This window comes from Hemitrygon akajei, chromosome 9 (assembly GCF_048418815.1).
Source record: "Hemitrygon akajei chromosome 9, sHemAka1.3, whole genome shotgun sequence".
In the NCBI taxonomy this organism is placed as follows: domain Eukaryota; kingdom Metazoa; phylum Chordata; class Chondrichthyes; order Myliobatiformes; family Dasyatidae; genus Hemitrygon; species Hemitrygon akajei.
The window spans coordinates 88,608,544-88,631,759 of NC_133132.1; the positions used below are offsets into that span (position 1 = coordinate 88,608,544).

Below are 23,216 nucleotides of genomic sequence, written 5' to 3' on the forward strand. Positions count from 1 at the left end.
TATCTCAATTCCTCTAAAGGCCTTAAGTAGAGCAAAGTAAGGCTTTACTAAAATTTGATCTTCAATAAGCTCAGAGGCCTTATAATGTAGACAACATTTATCTTATTCTTCTAATCAATAAGTTTAGTAACCTCCCCAAAAAGTTCGATCAAATTTGTGAGACAGGATATATCATGAACAAGGTCATGCTGACTATCCCTGATCAATTCTTGCCTTTTCAAGTGAAGATAACACCGCTCCTTTAGTAGCTTTATCAGTAGTTTCCCTATCATGAATGTAAGGCTTGTTAACCTTTATGTGTCTGGCTTATTCCTGTGTCCTTGAATAAAGTAACAGTTATTTTTTTTCAGCCATCATTTACCTCACCCACAGCTAACAAAGATGCAGAAATCACTTTCAGGACCCCCAAACTCCTTTTTATTTTGCCTTCCATTGAAACCAGAGATATATCACATCAGGCCTTGAAGAATTATTCATCTTTATATACCCAAAGGCATCTAGCATTTTCTCTTTCCTAATGCTAACATGTTCCAGAACATCATGTCCTTCCTGTTGAGTTTGAGTTTCCTCTTAGAAAGCGCTACCAAGCTATTTCTCATTCGTTTCTCTTGGCTTTGCAAATACCTTCATGCAGATTATCAGATTTATTTTCAAAAATCTCTACTGAGTCTCATTTTACCAACCTTTCAGACTGAACTTAAAAATTTTAAATAACCTGCTACATAAACACTTTATTCCCCTTTATTCAACCTGAAAATTGCTGAGCATTAAGTCTGGTAATTGATCATCATCCTTTATACTGACTTTAATCTAGCTAACCATCACAGTGCTCATGGTAAATAGAACTGATAGAAAGGTCTACTGTATGTAGTTGATTGCAGAGCTCCATGAGGTTTGTGGCTATTCTGCCTTGTGAAACATGCCACAGACAATCTCCACTATCTTTACAATTGTGCTAGGATTTCTACCTCAAGGTTATTAGGAATGGTTGCAATAACTGTTTCCTTGTGTGCTTCACCTATACTGGAGTAACGTGTGCTGTGAACATCTAGGCACATTTCCCTGGGTTCAATGCAACAGAGAGTAGGACAATTGAAATGGAAAGATCAACAATCTCATAAAGAGAATTGTGGAACATATTTTAAATCAGTACAGTTATTGATTATGGCAGTAAGCAACTTATTCATCTCCCATTATTCTGCAGTTGATGAATGACTTAAGAAGTCACTGAGTGGGAAATGTCATCAAGCAATTCTTACAAAGAAAGTTGCCACTGATTGAAATACATTGATAGCTATCAGATATTTCTCATTATTTTTATTTGAAGGATATTCTCCAGAAAAGCATGAAAAACTCTCCGGGTTTTCCATAAAGGCACAGCATGGAGTCATTCATGTCCATCTGGCAAGGCAGATGAATCCTAAGGCTCCATGACACATCTAACTGCAGTATCAGCTGAGATTATATATTCCACTCTGTGAAGTGGGACAAAGAAATTGACCTGAATTTAATCTCTCTTTGCTATCTCTCCAGTTTCACTGCAACAAAGAACTAAATCTATACAAAGATATTTTAGACCAAATGAAAGTAATTCTGATAAGAGAGTTGCTAAAGTTTTAGCTCTTTGCTACTGAGCTGTGAGTGCAGAGCAATTGATAAGACTATGCTGAGGATGCAATATTGCCATGGTTTCAATTCTCCTGGCAGCCTGATACAGCCAGAAACATGAGATCTGTATGGACTCCATGGGGGAGGGATTTATTCCTTAGGGTTAATGAATAGATATCCTTTCAAATACTTGGCATAACTTTATTTCAGAATAGCTAACTCCTGGTAATAATTGTCTTTCCACCTCACATTCTGCCTGGGTGGCTTACATACCAATAGCATTATTGGATTAGTGTGTAGAACTGTTAATTTTCCAGTATTTTCCTTGTAGTTTAACTTCCCTATGCTTGCTTATAATTTTTTATATAATATCTTTATATTTGTAATTGTTCAGTAAATTTTCTAGTCGTTGTAGTAAAGCTAATTCAGTATTTTTGTAAAAGCTTCTCTGTTTTTCTGCACTTGAATCTGGCTATTTAACAGGTTAATTGTTAACACAACAATGTTTTTAACTCTAGTCTGATTTTTGAGATGACCATGACTTTTTTCTTTGTCTTTGTTTGTCCTTCACTCTTGTAACACTTAATAATAAAATGGCTGAAACCATAAAGTTTTAAACCATAAGACCAAGGAGTAGAATTAGGCCATTCAGACCATCCCCATGAGTCTGGTCCACTATTCCATCATGGCTGATTTATTATCAACTCCATTCTCTGCCTTTCCCTTCTTGTTGTATTCTTGACTTCTGAAGAACTTCTGATCAATATCACAAAACACAACAGTACTTCTATTCACTGGCAAACTTTCCATTTCTCTTTCAGACTTTAAGCGTTGACGTATACTTTTGCTGCACGGATGATGCTGGCCTGCTAAGTTCTTCTAACTTTCTTTTAATTTTGCTCCAGATACCAGCATCTGAAGCCCCTTTTGTCTTCTAAGTACTGAAACTTCCAATAAAGCTCTATTTAGGGCCTGTATTTGTATTAATCTTTGATATGTGCTCCAGTGGGGTAGTAAAAAGTTAAAACTGACACAAGAGTAATAAAACAGTTTTTCTTTTAAGTTATTTGCACATATATTTTAGGATCAGAAATAAAATAATAATTGAAGACTTAAAGAATCAAATCATAGTCATTTACTACAGAATAGGAAGTCTATTCATTCTATCATGCCTTAGTTCTAAGCTCAATCAATCCAAAGCTCATGTACACCAAGAGATCACAACTGTTTTTTAGAAACAAGTGTTAAATATTTATTTAATAAATGGCTTACCTTCTTACATTGAAAGCAGGCATATCACCTAGATCTGTGTTTCTCATTACTGGATGAACCTTATCAGTGCCTAAATACCTACAAAGGCTAGTCTGCAGGAAGAAATATCTGTGTGATTTCTGACTCTTGACTGATAGTTAGTGGATGCAAAGGAAGGATAGATTGAAGCTTCAGTGTGACATGTTCCATTATTAGAGCCATGTGTAGAATGACTGTATGTGAGAAAGGCTTGCCAGCAGCAGTGAAGATGTGACTTGCATAAGAGTGCTAACAGGAGAGGAGTGTGAAGAGGGAAAGCAAAAATAAATGTTACGATGGTATGCTTAAAGAATCATGGCTTAGGATGGAACTAACATTTGATAGGATGGGAAATGCATATCGGCATTAATTCAGCACTCATTGCTCGTGTACATGCCATCTTCTTGGAAAGCAACCTTACTGCATTCCTAAGAAAACACCTCCAAAATATTCATACATTCTCTCTCTTAATAAGTAATCAGATAGGAATGAGTTAAACAGCCTAAATTTGTGTAACCGTTCTTGCTCATCTGTTTTTTACTTTTTATAGCAGTAATATTAATATGATGACTCATATTTTAATAGTCATGTTTCAAGGGATCATATAAACATCATGATAGAAAATCTCCCATATTGCTAGAGCAGTTACTGGGGCACTTTTATAGAGTAATTTTCAGGTAAATGTTTCCATTTCCCTTGCAGGTTCAATAAATAAATATGTTAGCAGCTACAAACTTACTATAAAGGAGGCATTATTGTATTATATTTTATATTGATTGAAAGCAGGGTCTTATGTACAATGATAAGAGGCATGAGTTGACAATGGCAGTTTGGGCAACTACAAGAAAAAAATATAGGTAGAAGACGGAAACTCCATGGAAATAATGGAGAAAAGTGGATCAAGAGGGAATGAGAAGTGAAGGAAAGTAATATTAGTTAAAAATAGGGCTGGAGAAATTACATGGATTGGAAGGCAATAAATCTCCAAGATCTGCATATAGGATCTGCTGGTGATCTGCATATCGGATTTTGAATGAGGAGGCAGGAGAGACGATGGATCTACTGGCTATCGTCTTCCACAGATTCAAGAATGGTTCCTACAGAATGAAAGATAAAAAAGGAAGGGAAAAGAAATTGGAAACTATAGTCCCATGCATACTCTACAAATTAAAGTATGTTTGTTTTTCTTATTTTTGATGAAGGGGTACTGATTTGAAATATTGACCATATTACTCCCTTTACAGTTACTGCCTGACATGTAGTTTCAATTTTTATATTGGATTTCCTGGGTCAGCCTTTGCTTCAATTACTCAATAGGCAGGAAGAGCTCAGAGAAGCATCTATGGAGGCAAAGAAATAGTCAACAGTTTGGGTTCAGACCCAGCAGCAGGTCTGAGAGTGCAGTAGGAAGATAGGCAGTATATAGAAATGAGATATAGGGGTGAGACAAGCTGGAAGGTAATGAGTGGAGGCAGGCAAGGGAGGCAGGGAGGGTTAGAAATTAGGCAAATAAACTTCATAAACTATTGAGCTTAGGAGTTGGGATGATATGTTGAAGTTGTTTAAGACACTGGTGAAACCTAATTTGGAGTACTGCATGCAATTCTGGTCACCTGCCTTCAGGAAAGATATCAATAAGATTGAAAGAGTACAATGAAAACTTAAAAGAATATTGACAGGATTTGAGGACCTAAGTTATAAGGAATGATTGAATAGGTTAGGACTTTATTCCCTGGAGTGTACAAAAATGAAGGGAGATTTGATAGCGCTATACAAAATTATGAGGTGTATAGACAGCAGGCGTTTTCAACAGAAATCAGGTGAGGCTAGAAGAAGAGGTCATGATCTTAGGGTGAAAAGTGAAATGTTTAAAGGGAACATGAGGGAGAACTTCTTTACTCAGAGAGTGGTGTGAGTGTGAGATAAGCTGCCTGCAAAAGTGGTGAATATGGGTTTGATTTCAACACTTATGAAAAGTTTGAATAAGTACATGGATGGTAGAGATATGGAGGGATATGGCCCAGATGCAGGTTTATGGAACTAAGCAGAATAATAGTTTGACATGGACTAGATGAGCCAAAAGGTCCGTTTTCAGTGACGTAGTGTGCTATGACTCTATGAAGCATGTGGGAAAGGGGAAGGGTAGGAAAGGTAAACCAAGGGAGAAGAAAAGAAAGATCCAGGCACAGAGGTAGGTGGGTGATGAGACTAGACAACAACAGAAGTGATGGTGCAGAAAGGGTGAACAAAGGGAGTGAGAACCCAGGTAGGAAATGAACACAGGGTGTGGGATTCCTGAAACTAGAAAAGTCAATGTTCATACAATGGAGTTGTTGGCTATCAATGCAAAATATGAGGTGTTGTTTTTCTAGTTTGTGTCTGTATTCAATGTGGAAGTGTACAAGGCTGAGGACAGAGAAGTAGGTGTGAGGATGAGAAGCAGAAGTGAAATGACATGCAAATAGAGCTAAAGGTGGCCATTATAGACTACCTCTACAGCTCAGATCAGCAATTCTCCAAATGATGGAGGGGTGTGTTTCATGACAAACTCTCTGTTGTGCTCTGATGTGGCAGCTTTGTTGTACACTTGTTCCCTGGAACACTTAACAATCAAGTGCTGACTGTTCTACTTACCAAGAGAGTCCATAGGGCCTTAAGACCATAAGGTATCAGAGCAGAATTAGGCTATTTGACCCATCCAGTCTGCTCCACCATTTCATCGTGGCTGATCTAATTTTCCTCTTAGCTCAATTCCCTGACTTCTCCCCATATCCCTTTATGTCCTGACCAGTCAAGAATCTATTAACCTCCATGACCCAGACCGTAGTTTACACACCACCATCGGCTAACTATAATCAGGCACCTGAGATACTGCATGCTTTAGTCACCAAACAAGAACCATTTCACTATGATGCATTCAAATCATAGTCAAGGAGTTCAAACCAGGCTTGTTAGAAGAAATCTCTGCACAATTACCTTCAGTATAGAACCAGTAGCACCAGAGGTCCCAACATACTAGACAACTGCTATAATATGTTAAGGAATGTCTACCATTCCAAGCCCAGACTGCATTTTGCAAAATCTGATCACCTGGCTATCCTTCTCCTACTGGTATCCAGGCAAAGGCAAAAGAGCGAGACTCCAGAGATAAGAGTAACAGAGAGGTGACCGTGGGGGACAGAGGGATGGTTACGGAATTGCTTTGAGTCAGTGGACTGGGCTGTGTTCAGGGAATCATCAATGGATCTGAATGAATGCACCATGCTTGTCACAGACTTTATAAAAACAGTCAGAGACAAGTGTGTCCCCACAAAAACAAGCAGTCTTCCCCAACTAGATGCCCTATATGAACCTTGACCTCAGTATCTCCTTGTGCAATTGGATCTTCAATTTCCTCTGTTGCAGACTCCTATCAGTTTGGATTGACAACAACATCTCCATCAGCAAAGGTGCACCACAAGGCTGTGTGCTTATCCTCTTGCTCTACTCACTTTACACTTAAAACTGTGTAGATAAGCACAGCTCCAAAGATTCAAAGGTTCAAAGTATATTTATTATCAAAACGTGTATACAGAATACAACTCTGAGATTTGTCCTCCTGCAGGCAGCCACAAAACAAAGAAACAGCATGGAACCCTTTCAAGAAAACATCAAACATCCAATGAGCAAATAAAGAACAAATTGCACAAATGGCAAAAAGTAAATGAACAACACATAGAATATCAAACATTAAACCAGGAGCCAGTAGTATTCAGTTTAGTTCATTTCAGTCCATCACCTCACCGCTAGCCAACGCAGGCCACAGGGCCACTCTTTGGCAAAGTACCACAAACCACGCAAACCAGATTCCAGGAACACATGCAACATGAACCTCAAAGTCCCCCAAAATGAGTCCACAGCCTCGCCGATCAATCCTGGTAATGTGGATCCCAAGATTTCTGCACTTTTCCCTGACAGCATCCAGCGAGAGGGATAGGAAGCCTGGTGAAACGCAGCAAGACAGCCCAAAACACCTGCCTGTCCTCTACTCTCATCCTCGTCAAATTGCTTGATGCCTCAATCGGAGGGAAGCAAAGAAGTGGATCATGGGCTCACCGAAGTCTCCAGGCTTCCAGGCCTCTAGGATTCCGTACCAAACCTAACCAAACTCCCTCAGAGACAGCAATGCATAGATCACTCAAATGGCCCCAAAACTAATTCAAATGTAATTCAATAGTTCCAATTGCATCCAGCTCAGTAGTAGAATCATATTTGAAAGAAGTAGTAAAAGCAGTTTTGAGAACTGTCAGCAGATTGTTGCTGTCAGTCATATTGTTCACTGGCGCCACCACGGTTTGCTGATGATTCCATTGTTGTTGTCTGTATCAAAGGTAGTGATGAACTACTAAGACAACTGTGCTGCTCCAAAGAGTGCTACATGAGGTCATTCTTGCCCTTGGCCATCAGGCTCTGTAACGAGTCAACCTACAGCCAGGGAAGTGATGACCCCCTCCTGTTAGACTGTTATTAACCTCTGTTTACTAGAGCTCTGTTTAAGGAATGGAATGATTAATGTATGAGGAATGTTTGATGGCTCTGGGCCTGTAATCACTTCAGTTTAGAGGAATGATGGGGATCTCACTGAACCTATTGAATACTGAATGGCCTAGATTGAGTGGGTGTGGAGAGGATATTTCCTATAGTGGATGAGTCTAGGACCAGAGGACACAACCTCAAGAATAGAGCAGCATCCTGAAGAAGAATTTCTTCAGTCAGAGGGGTGGTAAATCTGTTGAATTCATTACCATGGAGGGCTGTGGGGGCCAAATAATTCATTATATTTAAAGCAGAGGTTGATAGGTTCCTGATTAGTTAGGGTGTCAAAGGTTATGGGGAGAAGGCAGGAGAATGGGGTTGTGAGGGATAATAAATCAGCCATGATGGAATTTCGGAGCAGACTCGATGGGCCAAGTGGCCTAATACTGCTCCTTTGTCTTATGGCCTAAAACAAAACAATAGATTTCTAATATATTGAAGAGATTGCCTGAATGGTTAACAGGAATAAAAAGAGCAGATATTGGAAATTGGAAGTAAAAATAGGATGTATGTGTGAGACTCAGCAGATCATGTCGCATCTGTACAGGAAGAAAAAGAATTAACATGAAATATTACCTCTGTTTCTCTCCCCACATAAGCTATCCCAGTTGTCTTTAAGGTGTTGGAAGCAACAACAATGTTCAAAAACACTATATGAGCATAAAATATAGGAGCAGAATTATGCCGTTTCATCCAGAGTCTGCTGTGCTATTCCATCATGGCTGGTTCATATCCTTCTCACCCCCATTCTCCTGCCTTCTTTGACACCCTTACTAATTAAGAACCTATCATTCTCCGCTTTAAAAGTACCCAATGACTTCATCTTCATAGCTGTCTGTGACAATAAATTCCACAAATTCACCACCATCTCGCTAAACAAACTCCTTATCCTCTGTTCTAAAGAGATGTCCTTGTAATCTGAGGCTGCGCTCTCTGATCCTAGATTCGCCCAATTATAGAAAATATCCTCTCCATCTCTAGGCTTTTCAACTGGGAACATTGGATAAATACTTTGAAAAGAAAAATAATTGGAGTGCTCTGTAGAAGCAGGTTTGGGACTTCCTAATAACTCTTTCTAAGAGCTGAAGAGAACACACTGCACTGAATACCCTTCAGCTGTTCTAACTAAGATTAATGTTTACTGCAGATTCACTTCAATGACAAAATGGTCTGATTTCTTTTAAAGAATACAACATAAACATCAGAGCTCCATGTTTGCCCTTATTGCCCTTCAGTCTAATTTCTCCCATTTGAAAAAAATAAAAATTGATTTACTTCATGAATACAAAATATGTGATAAGTACTTCCATTGAAAGTGAACTTGTGGCTGCTTGTGTGACACAATGCATGAACTACTCTGTTTTTTTTTAAACTACCGGATCTCCCTTGGATTAAAAACAAAGAATAAATGACTTTGTGGTCCCTTAATTCTCTGCATGCTGCCATTTAGACATTCCCATTAAAATCATACTTCTATTATTAAATGTTATTAAAATCAATTGCTCAAGATGAAACTTAAGAACAAAGACCCTGTAAATAGCTTAAAATCAGGCATGAAGAGGAATATTCTGACAGGAATATTCCAGTTTACCATTAGAATCAGAATCAGGTTTATTATCACCGGCATGTGTTGTGAAATTTGTTTACTTAGCAACAACAGTTCAATGCAATACATGACAGATATAGAAAGGAAAAATCAATCCATCAATTGCAGTAAGTATACATATGTATATTGAATAGATCAAAAATAGTGCAAAAACAGAAATGATATATATATAAAAAAAGTGGGGTAGTGTTCATGGGTTCAATGTCCATTTAGGATTCATATGCGGAGGGGTAGAAGCTGTTCCTGAATTGCTGAGTGTGCACCTTCAGGCTTCTGTACCTCCTTTCTAATGGTAACAATGAGAAGAGGGCATGTACTGGGTCTTGGGGGTCCTTAATAAGACAATGCCTCCCTAAGGCACTGTTCCTTGAAGTTATCTTGGGGACTGTGGAGGCTGGTACACAAGATGGAGCTGACTAATTTTATGACTTTCTATAGCTTCTTTTGGTCCTATATAGTAGCAATCCCCCCACCCCCAGACAGACAGACAGTCTGTCACCAGACAGTGATGCAGCCTGTCAGAATGCTCTCCACAATACATCTATAGAAGTTTTCAAGTTAACAAACCAAATCTCTTCAAACTCCTAATGAAATAAAGCTGCTGTCAACCCTTCTTTATAGCTGCATCAATACGTTGAGACCAGGTTAGATCCTCAGAGATCCTGACACCCAGGAACTTGAAATTGCTCACTCTCTTCACTTGCCTTACCCTTCCTGAGGGTCCACAATCAGCTCTTTCGTCTTACTGACATTGAGTGCAAGGTTGTTGCTGTGACACTACTCAACTAGCTGCTATATCTTGCTTCTCTACACCACCTTATCTCCACCTGAAATTCTACCAACAATAGTTGTATCATCAGCAAATTTATAGATGGTATTTGAGCTATACCTAGCCACCCAGTCATGAGTATAGAGAGTGTAGACAGTGGGCTATGCACACATCCCTGAGGTACGCCAGAGTGATCGCCAGTGAGGAGGAGATATTATCACCAATCCACACAGACTGTGGTTTTCCGGTCAGAAAGTCAAGGATCCAATTGCAGAGGAAGATTAATCTTGCTTTGTAAGATTAATAGATACAGATAAGCTACTGATTATTATTGGTCAGTTAACGACAGTGATAAAGCATCTAGCAATTCATTGATATTTCAACTAGAAAGTGGCAGACAGTGTGTATGCCCAGTACAGTAGTACGTGTAGGAATTTCCTCAAATAGCTCTGCAGTCATTCAATGATAGCCACTTGTTCATCCTCCACTTTCTTCATCCCACTATTAGTAGCCCTGCCTTTGCCTTTTTACCTCCCTCTCCATTTTCATTTCAAAATCTACCTCAAACCACACAACTGGGCATCCACCCTAATGTCTAGTATGATTTGGTATCAATTTCCCTGATTCATGCTCTTGTGAAACACCATTTGATGCTTTACTGGATTGGGCAAGCTTAGAATGTAAGTTGATGAAGTATCTTGCAGAAAATAATGCGTTTGGCAAACATAAAAAATGTTTCGGTGATCCATCCTGGATTCTTCATAAGATGGAGCATTCCATTAACAGCATTACTTTGTGGATACTTGGTCTACTCTGATCAAATAGAATAGACCAGTCACTTGGAGAACAGAACTCTGCAGGACAACTTCTACTAAAAGCCAGTGTGAGTCAAAGAATGATTCATTTATGCTTTACAGCTCTCACTATAAAAGTTGTTAGCTGGGCAGAATGGTATTTTGCATACAACTATACTTGCAAATGGTTATGATTCAGTAAATTGTACTCCATGGACACTGGGTCCATGTCTTATTATATTAATACTGATGTACAGTATTAATAGCCACACTTCGCCTGAACAACAGTAGATCTAATGTTCAGCTTCTAAATGACTACTTCAGTTCCTCAAAGGTGCAATCTTTCTTTTCAAAAGTTTGCCTTTTGTGGAGGAGACCTTAAACAAAATAATAGTTTATGTATCTCTGAGTTTGACATGTCATGTTAGGAGTGAACAATCAGGAGACAGTGCAGAAATGTTGTGCATTGACTGTCATTGGTGTGCTTATGACTGGCTCATAGAGTCATAGAGTTATACAGCACGGAAACAGGCCATTCACACCAACTCATCCATGCTGACATAGTGACCTACCTGAGGAAATCCCAATTGTCTCCAAACCGTATCCAGTCCAACTGCCTTTTAAAATGTTGTAATTGTACCCGCATCTACCAACTCCTCCGCAACTTGTTCAAAGTACTCATCACCCACATTGCCCCTTTAGTCTTCCTTAAATCTTTACCATCTCACCTTAAACCTATGCCCTCTAGTTTTTGACTCCCTTACCCTGGGAAAAAGACTGTGATTATCTGCCCTGTCTATGATTTTATAAACATCTATAAAGTCATCTCCCAGAACCCTTTATTCTAGAGCAAACAGTTTCTGTCTATCCAGGTTCTCTTTAAAACCCAAGCCATCCATTCCTGGCAATATCCTTCTGAACCTTTTCTGCAAGCTTTCTAGCTTAACCACATCCTTTGTGTAGGGTGATGAGGGGAACTGTACACAATGCTGCACGTAAATGTGATCTCAGCAACATCTTGCAGAGCTGTAATGTGACATCCCAGCACTTGTATTCAATTTCCCATCCAAAGAACTGCTAAATCTTTCTGTCCTCCAACACTCTCCAGGGCCCTGCTATTCACTGTGCATGTCTTGCACTGTTTTAACTTCCCAAATGCGTCATGTTACACCTAGCCAAGTTAAATTTCATCTCCCATTTCATTTGCTACTTCTCCAGTTGATACTAGATCCTGTTATAAATTTAGACACCCTTCTCCATTGTCCATGACACTACCAATTTTAGCGTCATGTACAATCATACTAACTACATCATCTATTTCACACTCAAATCAATAATATAAATAATGAACAGCAGGAGGCACAGCACCAAACCCTGCAGTAGAACATATTGCCCTCTTGTAATACAAATTCATGCACCCCTTCCTCCTCAACTTCTGATGTAATATTGCTCTGCATCCTGGAAGCTTTGATCCATTATCCAGCCCTTTCAGTTAGTAAACAAAGGTTGTGAGAAAGCTTCAGAAATAAGAAAACTTACGGCAATTCCATACTGCTGCAAGGAATATCCTGAAGCCAATCCCTGAAACAAAATAGATTTTTGAGAGCTGGAAATTAAGTTTGTTTCGTTTTCTTTTAGTATAATTGCTTTCTCCATTCTCATTTTCTTGGTCTTCTTCCTGTACTTATAGCAGTCGACCACCACACTTGTCTTTCCATCATTTATGTCTTACTGCTTTCTCCCTGGGCTATATTTATCTACTTAAACATGGTGGTGTAAGATCTTGCTATGCAAAGCTCTTACCAAACATATTGCTTCACTGTACCAGCAACAAAAATATACCTCATTTATATGAGAATGTAAATGTTTGGTTTTTGTACCTTTAAATTAATGTATTGAATGGGTGCTACTCTCACATATTTTCTCTTTTTTTTGTAATTTATTTTTTTATTGAAGTTCATCGTCAAACAAACATTTCCATAAGATGTATTTCAGACATCGTATTTTTCAATGCTGTTCACATACAGGTCAACAATAATTTCAAGCCACTGCAGAGCACAGCGATATAATCAAGTCTCTTGGACATACTCAGAAATGAGCTGTAGGGACAAGTAAAAAGCTAAGCTTTATTTGTAGAATTCTGTGGTTTGGATTCAGGAAGTCTTCAATGCAATGGATTCTGGTTCATTGGGCCATTGGTTAATCACAGTAGCCGCTTATTTGGGCAACTCTTAAATAAAAAAAAACTAATCAAGGAAATTTCTGGGATTCCCTTCATTTATTTGGGACACTATGCCACTTAATTGGGGCAGGGGCAGGCGATTATTGTCAAACAGTTTCTAACTCATGCTAGTTGCATGCACTTGTGTGGAAGGTAGAAACTAGACCAGGCTTAGAGCAAACTGTTTTTAAATAGCATTATTTATGTGTGTTTGTCTTCAAAAAACACTGGTTTTTGTCACTAATAGCTGGCAAGAAATAAGCATTAAGACAATTCAGAACTGTTTTGCTCACTGTGGTTTCAAGTTTGGAGATGCCAGAAACAGCTGGGAGTGAAAATTAAATGATTTTACTACTTCAACAAGTTAGGAACTACAAAGAATTTGAAAGTATCAAAAATCATCTTGAATGTTACAATGAAAATGAAGTTTTGGAGGATGCAATTATTAACAGCATTGTGTGAAGGCAGTCCATTATCTGCCGTAGGTGTCTGTGTTGATTTTGTTCATTTACAGTCAATCAAAAGAATATGGTAGTGTACACTGGAGGAATTCCTCCATTGATAACTTTGAGGAACCAATACATAGTTCTATATAACATTATTTCTAATGTGTTCTGTATATCAGTTAAATATAAAATTTGTAACTCAGTTTGTCTTTTTTAATGGATTTTAACTATTCCCATGAAACTTCAGCTAATTGGGGCAGCCACTTAACTGGGCCAAAATGTATTGGTCTTGATATGTCCTGATTAACCAGAATCCATTGTACTATGAAGGCTCTAAAGCTAATTTCCTGAGGTTGGATATTTGCCCACTTAACACTCAGTATTCTGTCGAAACTGTGTTCATCAATAGATGCTCATCAAATTGCAATAAATCTCACTGTGCAAACTGCTTTCCTAAAGCGAACAGTTAAGGGATGGCACAGCATGGAAGAAATCTTTTTTAAAAAATGCCTGAGAATTTTAGATAAATTAAACTATCATGTCACAATTTAACAAAGTAATTTATTGTTCACAGTCCTTGAGCTCATCTGTTGATATGTTTAATGCAGTATTACTGACAATCAGCAGACCACTGCACACAAGAATCACTGAACTAGTAAGGTGACAGCTTCCCTTTTGATGTTTGGGTATAGGCTACATTAGTAAGGGAGAGAAGGTTTCCATCTTTATGCAATCTACCTCATATGTATATGTACAACCAGACATTCACATGGGCTTCAGACTAATTGCCAATTAACATCTCCTGGTAAAAAGCAGGGGGTGAAGGTCTCAATGCAAAGAAGCCATTCTTTTTATGTGATCTCTTTAAAAGGGACATCTACTTATTCCCAAGTTATTTCCCTGTGGCCCAAAAACGTTAAATTCAGTATCTGGTATTCTGGTTTCCTCTTACATAAAAATGTGTGTGCAAATTACCCTTAGTATAGGTTGGTCATAAGAGAATCAGGGAGAATTGATGAGTATGTGAGATAGTTTAGGTTTTGGAAAATGACAGCAGAGAGATCTGAATCGAGCACAGAACCATCCTCAATCACTGTTCAGCACCAATCAGTGAGTAGCTGAACAAAATTTCCTTATTATGGCTTCAGTGTCTAAGAGCAACACCACAACATGAAAAGCTTTAACTCAATACAAGTTAACAAGGTGCCTGCCACCCTTTATCCCAGTTTCCTTCCATAGGAAATGAAGAAAAGTTCAATGAAGGAACCCCTTTTACAACTTTATTGCCATTTAGATACTAGCCACTAGAATACTACAGCACAGTACAGGCCCTTTGGCCTTTGATGTTGCGCCAACCCATATATTCCTTAAAAAAGTGCTAAACCCACACTGCCCAGTAACCCTCTATTTTTCTTTCATCCATGTGCCTGTCCAAGAGGCTCTTAAATACTCCTAATGTTTTAGCCTCCACCAACATCTCTGGCAAGTTACAAGTGATACATTCTGATCGTCATAATTCCTTTCAATACAGAAGTAGGTCCTTCATCTCAACATGTCTATACTGGCTCTCAGAGCATTTGCATGAGTCCCATTTACCTTCTTATTTTCCTATAACTCTTGCACATACCCACAAGTTCTCCCTGATTCCCCTGTCTCCAACCAACACCAGAAGTAGTTTGCTGTCACCAGTTAACCTACCTGCATGTATTTGAATGAGCACCATGAGCACAAGAATAATGAGCACAATCCAAATGGACAACACCTGAAGTCACCATTTTTTTCACTGTACCATCCTGGCACTATGGTAAGAATAGCAGCATCCTATCACTGCAATAAAAGTCTGACCCGGGCAATTGACTTGCAGGCACTGTCCTTTAAACAATTAAACATTCTTCTGGTATTTTGGGCAGCAGTGTTTTCCACTGAAAGATAGTTTAAAATTCCTTCAATACATCCTATGTACAGTATTTGAAAATAATTTACCAGTCCTGGTGGTCCAGGGGGTCCCATCAATCCAGGGTCACCCTGAAAAATAAGACATCAATGAAAAGTGGTAATCTTTCTCATGGTATTTGGGCCGTGGGGAAGAAGGAAAGGAGACATCTTCAATTTGCCCAATGTGACAGCTGCTTTCTTGTTTTGTATTAAGCTGGCAGCTGCTTCAGCTTGGTGACTCTGATTTATGCTCAAATGCATCTCTGCGATGTTAGCAACCCTGAAATAAGAGAGGGCCATTCAGCCATTGAGATTGTCCTTGCCAATAAAGCAAGGCATAGATCAGACTGCTGTAGGCCCTTTACACACCCAAGGGAATTGGAGAATCAGAGAGAAAATATGCAAAAAGATTAACCCTAGTAAAACTTCATCCCTTCCTCCCCTAGGCCTACCACTCACAGTCCACATCATACAAAATAATGCTCCATTAATTTGCAGTTTTAAAAAGCAACTCCGTCTAAGAATCTGATTAAAAGTTAAAAGAATAATAGAAACAGATGAGCAAATACTCTGTAGGAGATGTGCCATTTGTCAGGGATGAGTAATATTGACAAATGTGCCTGATTGACATCCTTGGAATTTTTAAGTCCATAAGTTGAAGAGAAATTTTGCAGAATTTTATCATCTTGAAGGCTCTATTTGTGATATTAATCCTGACATTTATCTTGTATTGTTTAGAAAATAATTCTATTGGACAGATCATTGAGTAAGAGAGATTCTCAAGGTGTCAGCATGGTTTTATGACCATCTTCAAAACTCACCTCATTAATGTTTCAATCAGTGCTGCCATGATATCAATCTTCATCCTTATATTCTCATGTCTGACAGAGATGTTGTGCAGATCGTGTAGCCAGCAGGTTAGAGTCCAACCATCACAATAACCTAAACACTTGGCATTTTCATTTTGCTTCCCCTGTATACTGTATCTCCTGCTCTACCTGTGGTTCTTTTCCTTTTTGTCCGCGTAATGTTGTAACTGTGAATGTCACTTCCTACAATGGTAGGACTAGGACACCACTGCTCATTCCATCCACAGACTTGTGTAAATTGCCTGATAGGAACACTAACAGTCTGGAACATCAGCTGCAGCTGGTTACTAATCCAGAGCTTCCTCAATAGATGGCTTGTGCCTTCCACTACAGTTACCTGGCTTTTAGAAAACCATATATGATGAAATACCTACCTTTGATCCTTTCTCTCCTTTTTCCCCACCTGGGCCTTGCCCCTAAGAGCAAACAAAATGCAGAAGTTAATGTTAAACAGTGCAAATATTTTATCACACGTAGAGTAATGGTGCAAAGCAATTGAAGGTGCTTGATCAATTCAAAAGCTCTTACAGGTTCTCCTTTCACTCCTTTTATTCCATCCTTCCCTGAGTGCCCAGGATCTCCTCTGGAACCCTGTAAAACATGGCAATCAGTACTTAGAGTTATAAAGTCACAGGAAAACACAGCATAGAAATTGTCCATGCTGAAATCATTTAGACTGCCTACTCTCACCACCCTGCAACGGGACATAGCCCTACATATCCCTACTATTGATGTACCTATCCAAACTTCTCTTAAATGTTATAATCAAGTTCACTTGGACCACTTGTGCTGGAAGCTCATTCCACACTCTCACAACCTTCTGAGTGAAGAAGTTTCCCCTCATGTTCCTCTTAAACTTCTCACTTTTCACCCTTAACCGATGACCTTTGGTTGTAGTCCCACCCAACCTTAGTGAAAAAAGCCTGCTTGCATTTACACTGTCTATACCTCTCATAATTTTGTACACCTCTATCAAATGTCTTCTCAACCTTCCACATTCTAAAGAATACAGTCCTATCCTATTCAATTTTTCCTTGTACCTCAGGTCCCCCAGGTCCCACAACATCCTTGTAAATTTTCTCTGTACTTTTTTAACCTTGTTTACACCTTTTCTATAGGTAGGTGATCAAATACTCAAAATTAGGCCTCACTAACTTCTTATGCAATTTCAACATAATATCCCATCTCTTGCACTCAATACATTGATTTACAAAGGCCAATGTGCCAAGAACTTTCTTTACGACCCTATCAAACAAGGTAACCCTTTCTGTAGCACTTGATCTAATTATTGCAAGTTGGTAGAGGATTTTTGCAAACTCTTGTCATAGGCCCAGGTACAAAAAATTCAACTTGAAGAGAGTAATGGCTGCTTCTGTGATTTTTAATGTTGTTCCTTTTATTGCTCTTCTTACAATTTCATGCATGTCCAAGGAACCATATAGTGAAAAGTCATAGTTGTTTAGAGGTTCTCATGAGTCATCTATCTACAAAGGTATATAGTGTGGCAACTGAAGTATGCTTAATATGGTAGGTGCAGCAAACTGTCCCAGGATTGAAACAGTACATGAGCTTCTGGAGTGCATAGTTCCAAGTCAAATCAAGTTTATTTTCATATGAACAAGTAGATATGAAAATAAAACTTGCAGCAGCAAAGGCACATAGTATCATATGCACAACATTCACTAACTCGCTATTTCTCTTTCACATTATTTACTTATTTTAAATGGTGACTTTTAGTTTGTCTTATTTTCTATCTTGTACTGTACTGCTGTCACAAAATGATACATTTTACAACATATGTCTGTGAAAATCCTGATTCTGAAATAAACATAAATTATCCAGGAAACAAAATAATTTCAACAAAAGAAACTAAATAAATTGTAGTGCATAAGGGTCAATGTGTTGCTGCAGTGGGGTAGTGATTAGGGTTGTGCAGTTTGTTTCAGGAACCAAACGGTTGAGGGGAAAGAGCTGTTCTTGAACTTGTTGATATAGGACTTCAGACTTCTGTATCTAATGCCTGAAGGTAGCTGTGAAAAGATGACACGGGGTGGTGGATGATGGGAATCTCTAACAACTGATGCTGGTTTCTTGAGGTAACATCTCTTGCAGATACTTTTGATATGTCCGCGATATACTGAGCAGTTCACTGCTCTCTGCAGCTTCTTTCATTCCTGTATATTTAAATTGCTGCTTCACGTCATGATGCAACCAGTCAGGATACTTTTAACACTGTAGAAGATTGTCAGAATGTTTGATGACATGCCAAATCTCCTTAACCTTATAATAAAATTACAATAAGGATAGATTGGCAGAGATCATACAGAATTTCAGAGTAATATTACATGAAGAATAAGGTGTGCTAAAATAATGCAAGAATAAAGTGAACCCATTGAATATAATCAGATTTTAATTCCAGAAGAGTTATGGCATTGTTGCACATTTTGTGTTGTGACATAAGCATGGTGCACAAATTGTGTTTCTCAGAAAAACCGAGTTTGCCACACTCTTGCACACAAAGAGGATGTTGCTTTACTTTGGCTTAATACTCTAGAAAACATAGAAAATAGAAGTGCATAATCTGTCAGGTTCTTCAGCTATGGTATGGAGTACAGCCCAAAGAAAGGGACTCAACAGCCAGGGGGTGGCAGCAAACTGCTGCTCTAGTGACGAAGTGTACCACCTTACCCAACTCTGGAAATCTATCCATCAAAATGTTTATTGAAGCAAATCCCATAATTTCAGGCTATTACTGAAGAGATCAATGTGATAAGAATGCTACATAGTAAGGGATACAAATTAGTAGCCACTTTGCTGGGTGCTTCCAGCTGTTGTCTGTTATATAAGCTTATTAACAGAAACCATGCCCAGCTATTTTGATAAGCACAGCTAATGTCATAGAAATAAAAAACAGAGAAATTACACGGCTCATTCCCTCCAACCAGAGATTCAGACCCTAGATTATAAATTCCCATGGTGTGAAATCTCTTCCAATTTGAAACCTCTTCCAACCCTACAACATCGAGTTCTTCATACTTTTGTCTTCTGGCCTCTTGATCATTTCTGAATTTAGTCATTACATCACTGGTAGATGCACATTCAGCTCGAGATTCTAAGCTTTGTAATTACTTCCTTAAAGCAATCCTACCTCTATTTCTCTCTATCAATTTAGAGCACTCTTAGAGTAATGTTTTTTAACATCTGCCCTAGCATGTACTGCTGAGGCTCAGAATCAGATCTTTCCTGATGATATGCCTTAGGATGTGATGCCACGTTAAAAGTGATATACTGTATATATAAACAGATGCTCTTGTTTCTTTAGGGTTTTATTTCTCTCGATGTAGTCAAATTACACTTCTTCCTAGGTAATCCCTTTGGATCCAAACTAGTTCTAGGAACAGCAAATTCTTGCACAGATGGTAGCATGTGATGGGCTTCTTCTGCCACTCACACAGGGCTTCTGTGTGCTCTTAGTATCTGGCCTGAGTACTTTACGGAATGCTCTGTCTCCACCTCGATCAGAGGTTCTCAGGTTCCATTGAGGTGGTTGCACTTCTTCAAGGAAACTTTAAATCTTTTTTTTCTCTCTGCCAGAAAATCATATAGTCCTACAGCATGGAAACAGACCATTTCCCCAGCATAAATGCATCCCAGAACTTGCTACACTTTTTCTTCATGGAAAAAGGTCCCCAGAGATTCTCTAAATCTCTAAATCCTTACTTTACATCTATGCCCTGCAGTTTTATTCCTCTCTGGTAAGGGGAAAAGTTTTCAGTCCTGATGAAGGGCCTTGGCCTGAAACAGCTGCTGTTCATTGCCCTCCACAGATGCTGCCTGCATCTGCAGATTTTCTTGTTTAAAGTTTTCTACAGTCTATCCTATCAAAATCCACAATATTTTTCTGTTATCCTCCTCTGCTCCAGGGAGAACATAACTAACCTCTCCAGTTTCTCTTTATAAGTGAAACACTCTTTCCTCGTCTTCCTCATAATCTCCCCTCACCTCAAAGAAGAGCATCTGTTTTGGAAATCAGGCGTGGGGCTGCCCAACATAATTCATGGAGAAAACTATGGTTTCATTGCTCAGGATGTTGGCCTGGGAGTAGACCCTAATGTTGATTCACTAACAGTTAGTGTATTCTATTATAGCACCAGCAATCCGGGTTCAAATCCCACCACTGTCTGTAAGCAGTTTGTACTTTCTCTCATGACATTAGTTCCCTCCAAGTGTTCTGACTTCCCCACATTCAAAAAACATACAGGTTAGGGTTAGTAAGTTGTGGGCTTGCTATGTCGACACCAGAAACATGGCATCACTTGCAAACTGCCCCCTGCACATCTTTGGACTGTATTGGTCATCGATGCAAGTAACACATTTCACTGTATGTTTTGATGTACATGTGACAAATAAAGTTAATATTTAATCGATCTTCAATCCCTCAAGTTCCCACCTGCTTCAAAAAAGGGCAAAAAAACCCAGCACCCAAGAAGAGCAGTGTGAGTGCCTTAATGACTATTGCCCTGTAACACTCACATCTACGGTGATGAAATATTTTGAGAGGCTGGTTACAGCCTCTCAACGCCTGTTCAGGAAGTATCTGGACCCACTGCTATTTACCTACTGCCACAATAGGTCTACAGCTAATGCAATCTCAATGGCTCTCCACACGGCCTTGGATCATCTGAGCAATACAAATACTTATGTCAGGATGCTGTTTATTGACTATAACTCAGTATTACACACCATGATTCCTACAGTCCTGATCGGAAAGCTACAGAACCTAACCTCTGTTTATTTCCTCTGCAACGGGATCCTCATCTTCCAAACTGGAAGACCACAGTCTGTGCAGATTGGAAATAACATTTACACCTCACAATCAACACTGGTGCACCACAGGGGTGTGTGCTTAGCCCACTGCTCTACTTTCTCTACACCTACTACTGTGTGGCAAGGCACAGTTGAAATGCCATCTATAAATTTGGCAATGATACAACCATTGTCGGCAGAATTTCAGATTGTGACAAAAGGGCATATAGGAGCAGGATGTATCAGTTGGATGAGTGGTGTCACAGCAACAACCTTGCACTCAACATCAGCAAGACCAAAGAGCTGATTGTAGACTTCTGAAAGGGTAAGGTGAGGAACACAAACCAATCCTCATAAAGGAATCAGAAATGGAGAGACAGAGCAATTTCAAGTTCCTGGATATCAGTATCTCTGAGGATCTAATCTGGATGCAATGTATTGATGCAACTATAAGAAGGCAAGACAGTGGCTATAATTCATTCAGGGTTTGAGGAGATTTGAGATTTGGTTTGTCAACTAAAATACTCAAAAACTTCTACAAATGTAGTGTAGAGAGCATACTGACTGGCTGCATCACCATCCGGTATGGGGTGGTTACTGTACAAGACCAAAGTAAGTTGCAGAAACTTGTAGAATTAGTCAACCACACCATGGGCACTAACCTCTGTAGTATTCAAGACACCTTCAAGGAACAGTGTGTCTTAGGAAGGTGACATCCATCATTAAGGACCTCTACCACCCAGGCCATGCTCTCTTATTGTTACCATTGGGAAGGAGGTACAGAAGCCTGAAGGCACACACTCAGCAATTCAGGAACAGCTTCTTCCCCTCTGCCATCCAATTTCTAAATGGATATCAAACTCAAGAACACTAACTCACTACTTTTTTAAAAAATTTTTTGTAAGTCGAGTTTTTTCTCTATATTTATTTCATGTATTTCATTGTACTGCTGCCATAAAGTTAACACATTTCACATCAAATGCTGGTAATATCAGATTCTGATTCTGATACAACCTTTAATCTTTATCCAGTGGAATTGGAGAATTCTGCAATTTTGCTATCTAACAAAAAATTCCAACCACTGCTAACAATCATAGCCTAGAATTCTAACATATAGGTGATTACACATCATTCAATATCTACTCCTCCACTAACAGTGTTCCCCTTGTCATTGGACCGTAGTGAAAGTTACTGCTGACTTGACAGCCCATGAAGAGCTAAAGCATCATTAAAAATACAATCACCCAGGGAAAGTAAACCAGAAATGTCCTATCAAATTCCATGTCAAAAAATGATTCCATTCCATGTTCTGAAATAAAAGCAGGAAATGTTGGACCTTTCATTGTTGGCCTGAAACATTAACCCTGTTCCTCTTTCCAGCAAGGCTTCCTGCTGAGTGTCTTTAACAGTTCACGTTTTCACTTTAATTTTCAGCACTTGCCACGTCAACACTGTGGATAATTCTATATAGAATCCACCTCCTCACCACCATGCCCGTGAAAAACATGAAGAAAGAGCACTTCGGGATCTCTTCATGTGGTCAAAGGTGCTGTATAAAGGCTACTCAATATAATAAGTTCAAGTAACTTATCGAAGAAACTTAGACTCTAATTCAACTTTTGGAAGGCAGTCTTCCCTGAGCTTCACTGATGACAGCAGTGGGAGAATGTTGGAACCTAATATTAAGGATTATTAATAATAGAATTGGGCAAAGTCAACAAGGCTTGGTGCATCTGTTTTTAAGGATGCAACACTCAAAACAGATAAGGTGGATGCATCGGAATTTTTAGAATATTTTGGTAATGTGGTAGGTGAGAGATTTTTAAACAACATTAGAAAACTCAACAGTATTGAGCTGTGAATCAGGATTGATCGCTAGACAGAAAACTGAAGTCATTTTCAGGTTGGGGAGCTGTGACTAATGCAGGACACAGGACCAGCTATTTACAGTCTATATCATTTATTTAGATGAGTGAATTAGGTGCAGTATATCTAAATTTGCAAGTGATACAGAGACAAATTGAAGTGTGGCTGTGTATGCTGAGAAACCTTTTGGAGAAATACATAGGTTAAATGATTAGTTAAGAGCAGATGAAATATTATGTGGAAAACTGTGAGATTGTCACTTCATGAAAAGAAATGAATGTGTAGATTGCCCTTTTTAAAAGGTGAGATTGGAAAGTGTTAGTGTTCAGAAGGCTCTAGATAACATGAATCTAGAAAAATAATTAAGGCGGTAAACTGTGTTAACTGTTACTGCAAGTGAATTTGAGTACAAGTAGAGACATCTAGCTCCA

General features: G+C 38.9%; 1 protein-coding gene across 1 annotated transcript in view; it reads right to left on the minus strand.

Annotated features, from left to right (window-relative positions):
- Window positions 1-23,216, minus strand: part of LOC140733322 (uncharacterized) — a 340,527-nt gene that overhangs the window by 111,514 nt on the left and 205,797 nt on the right. The window contains exons 22-25 of the mRNA XM_073056501.1: window positions 16,642-16,704; window positions 16,488-16,529; window positions 15,293-15,334; window positions 12,182-12,223 (exon numbers count right to left, since the gene is read on the minus strand). Coding sequence (XP_072912602.1) covers window positions 12,182-12,223; window positions 15,293-15,334; window positions 16,488-16,529; window positions 16,642-16,704 — 189 coding nt within the window. The remainder of the gene's footprint in view (window positions 1-12,181; window positions 12,224-15,292; window positions 15,335-16,487; window positions 16,530-16,641; window positions 16,705-23,216) is intronic.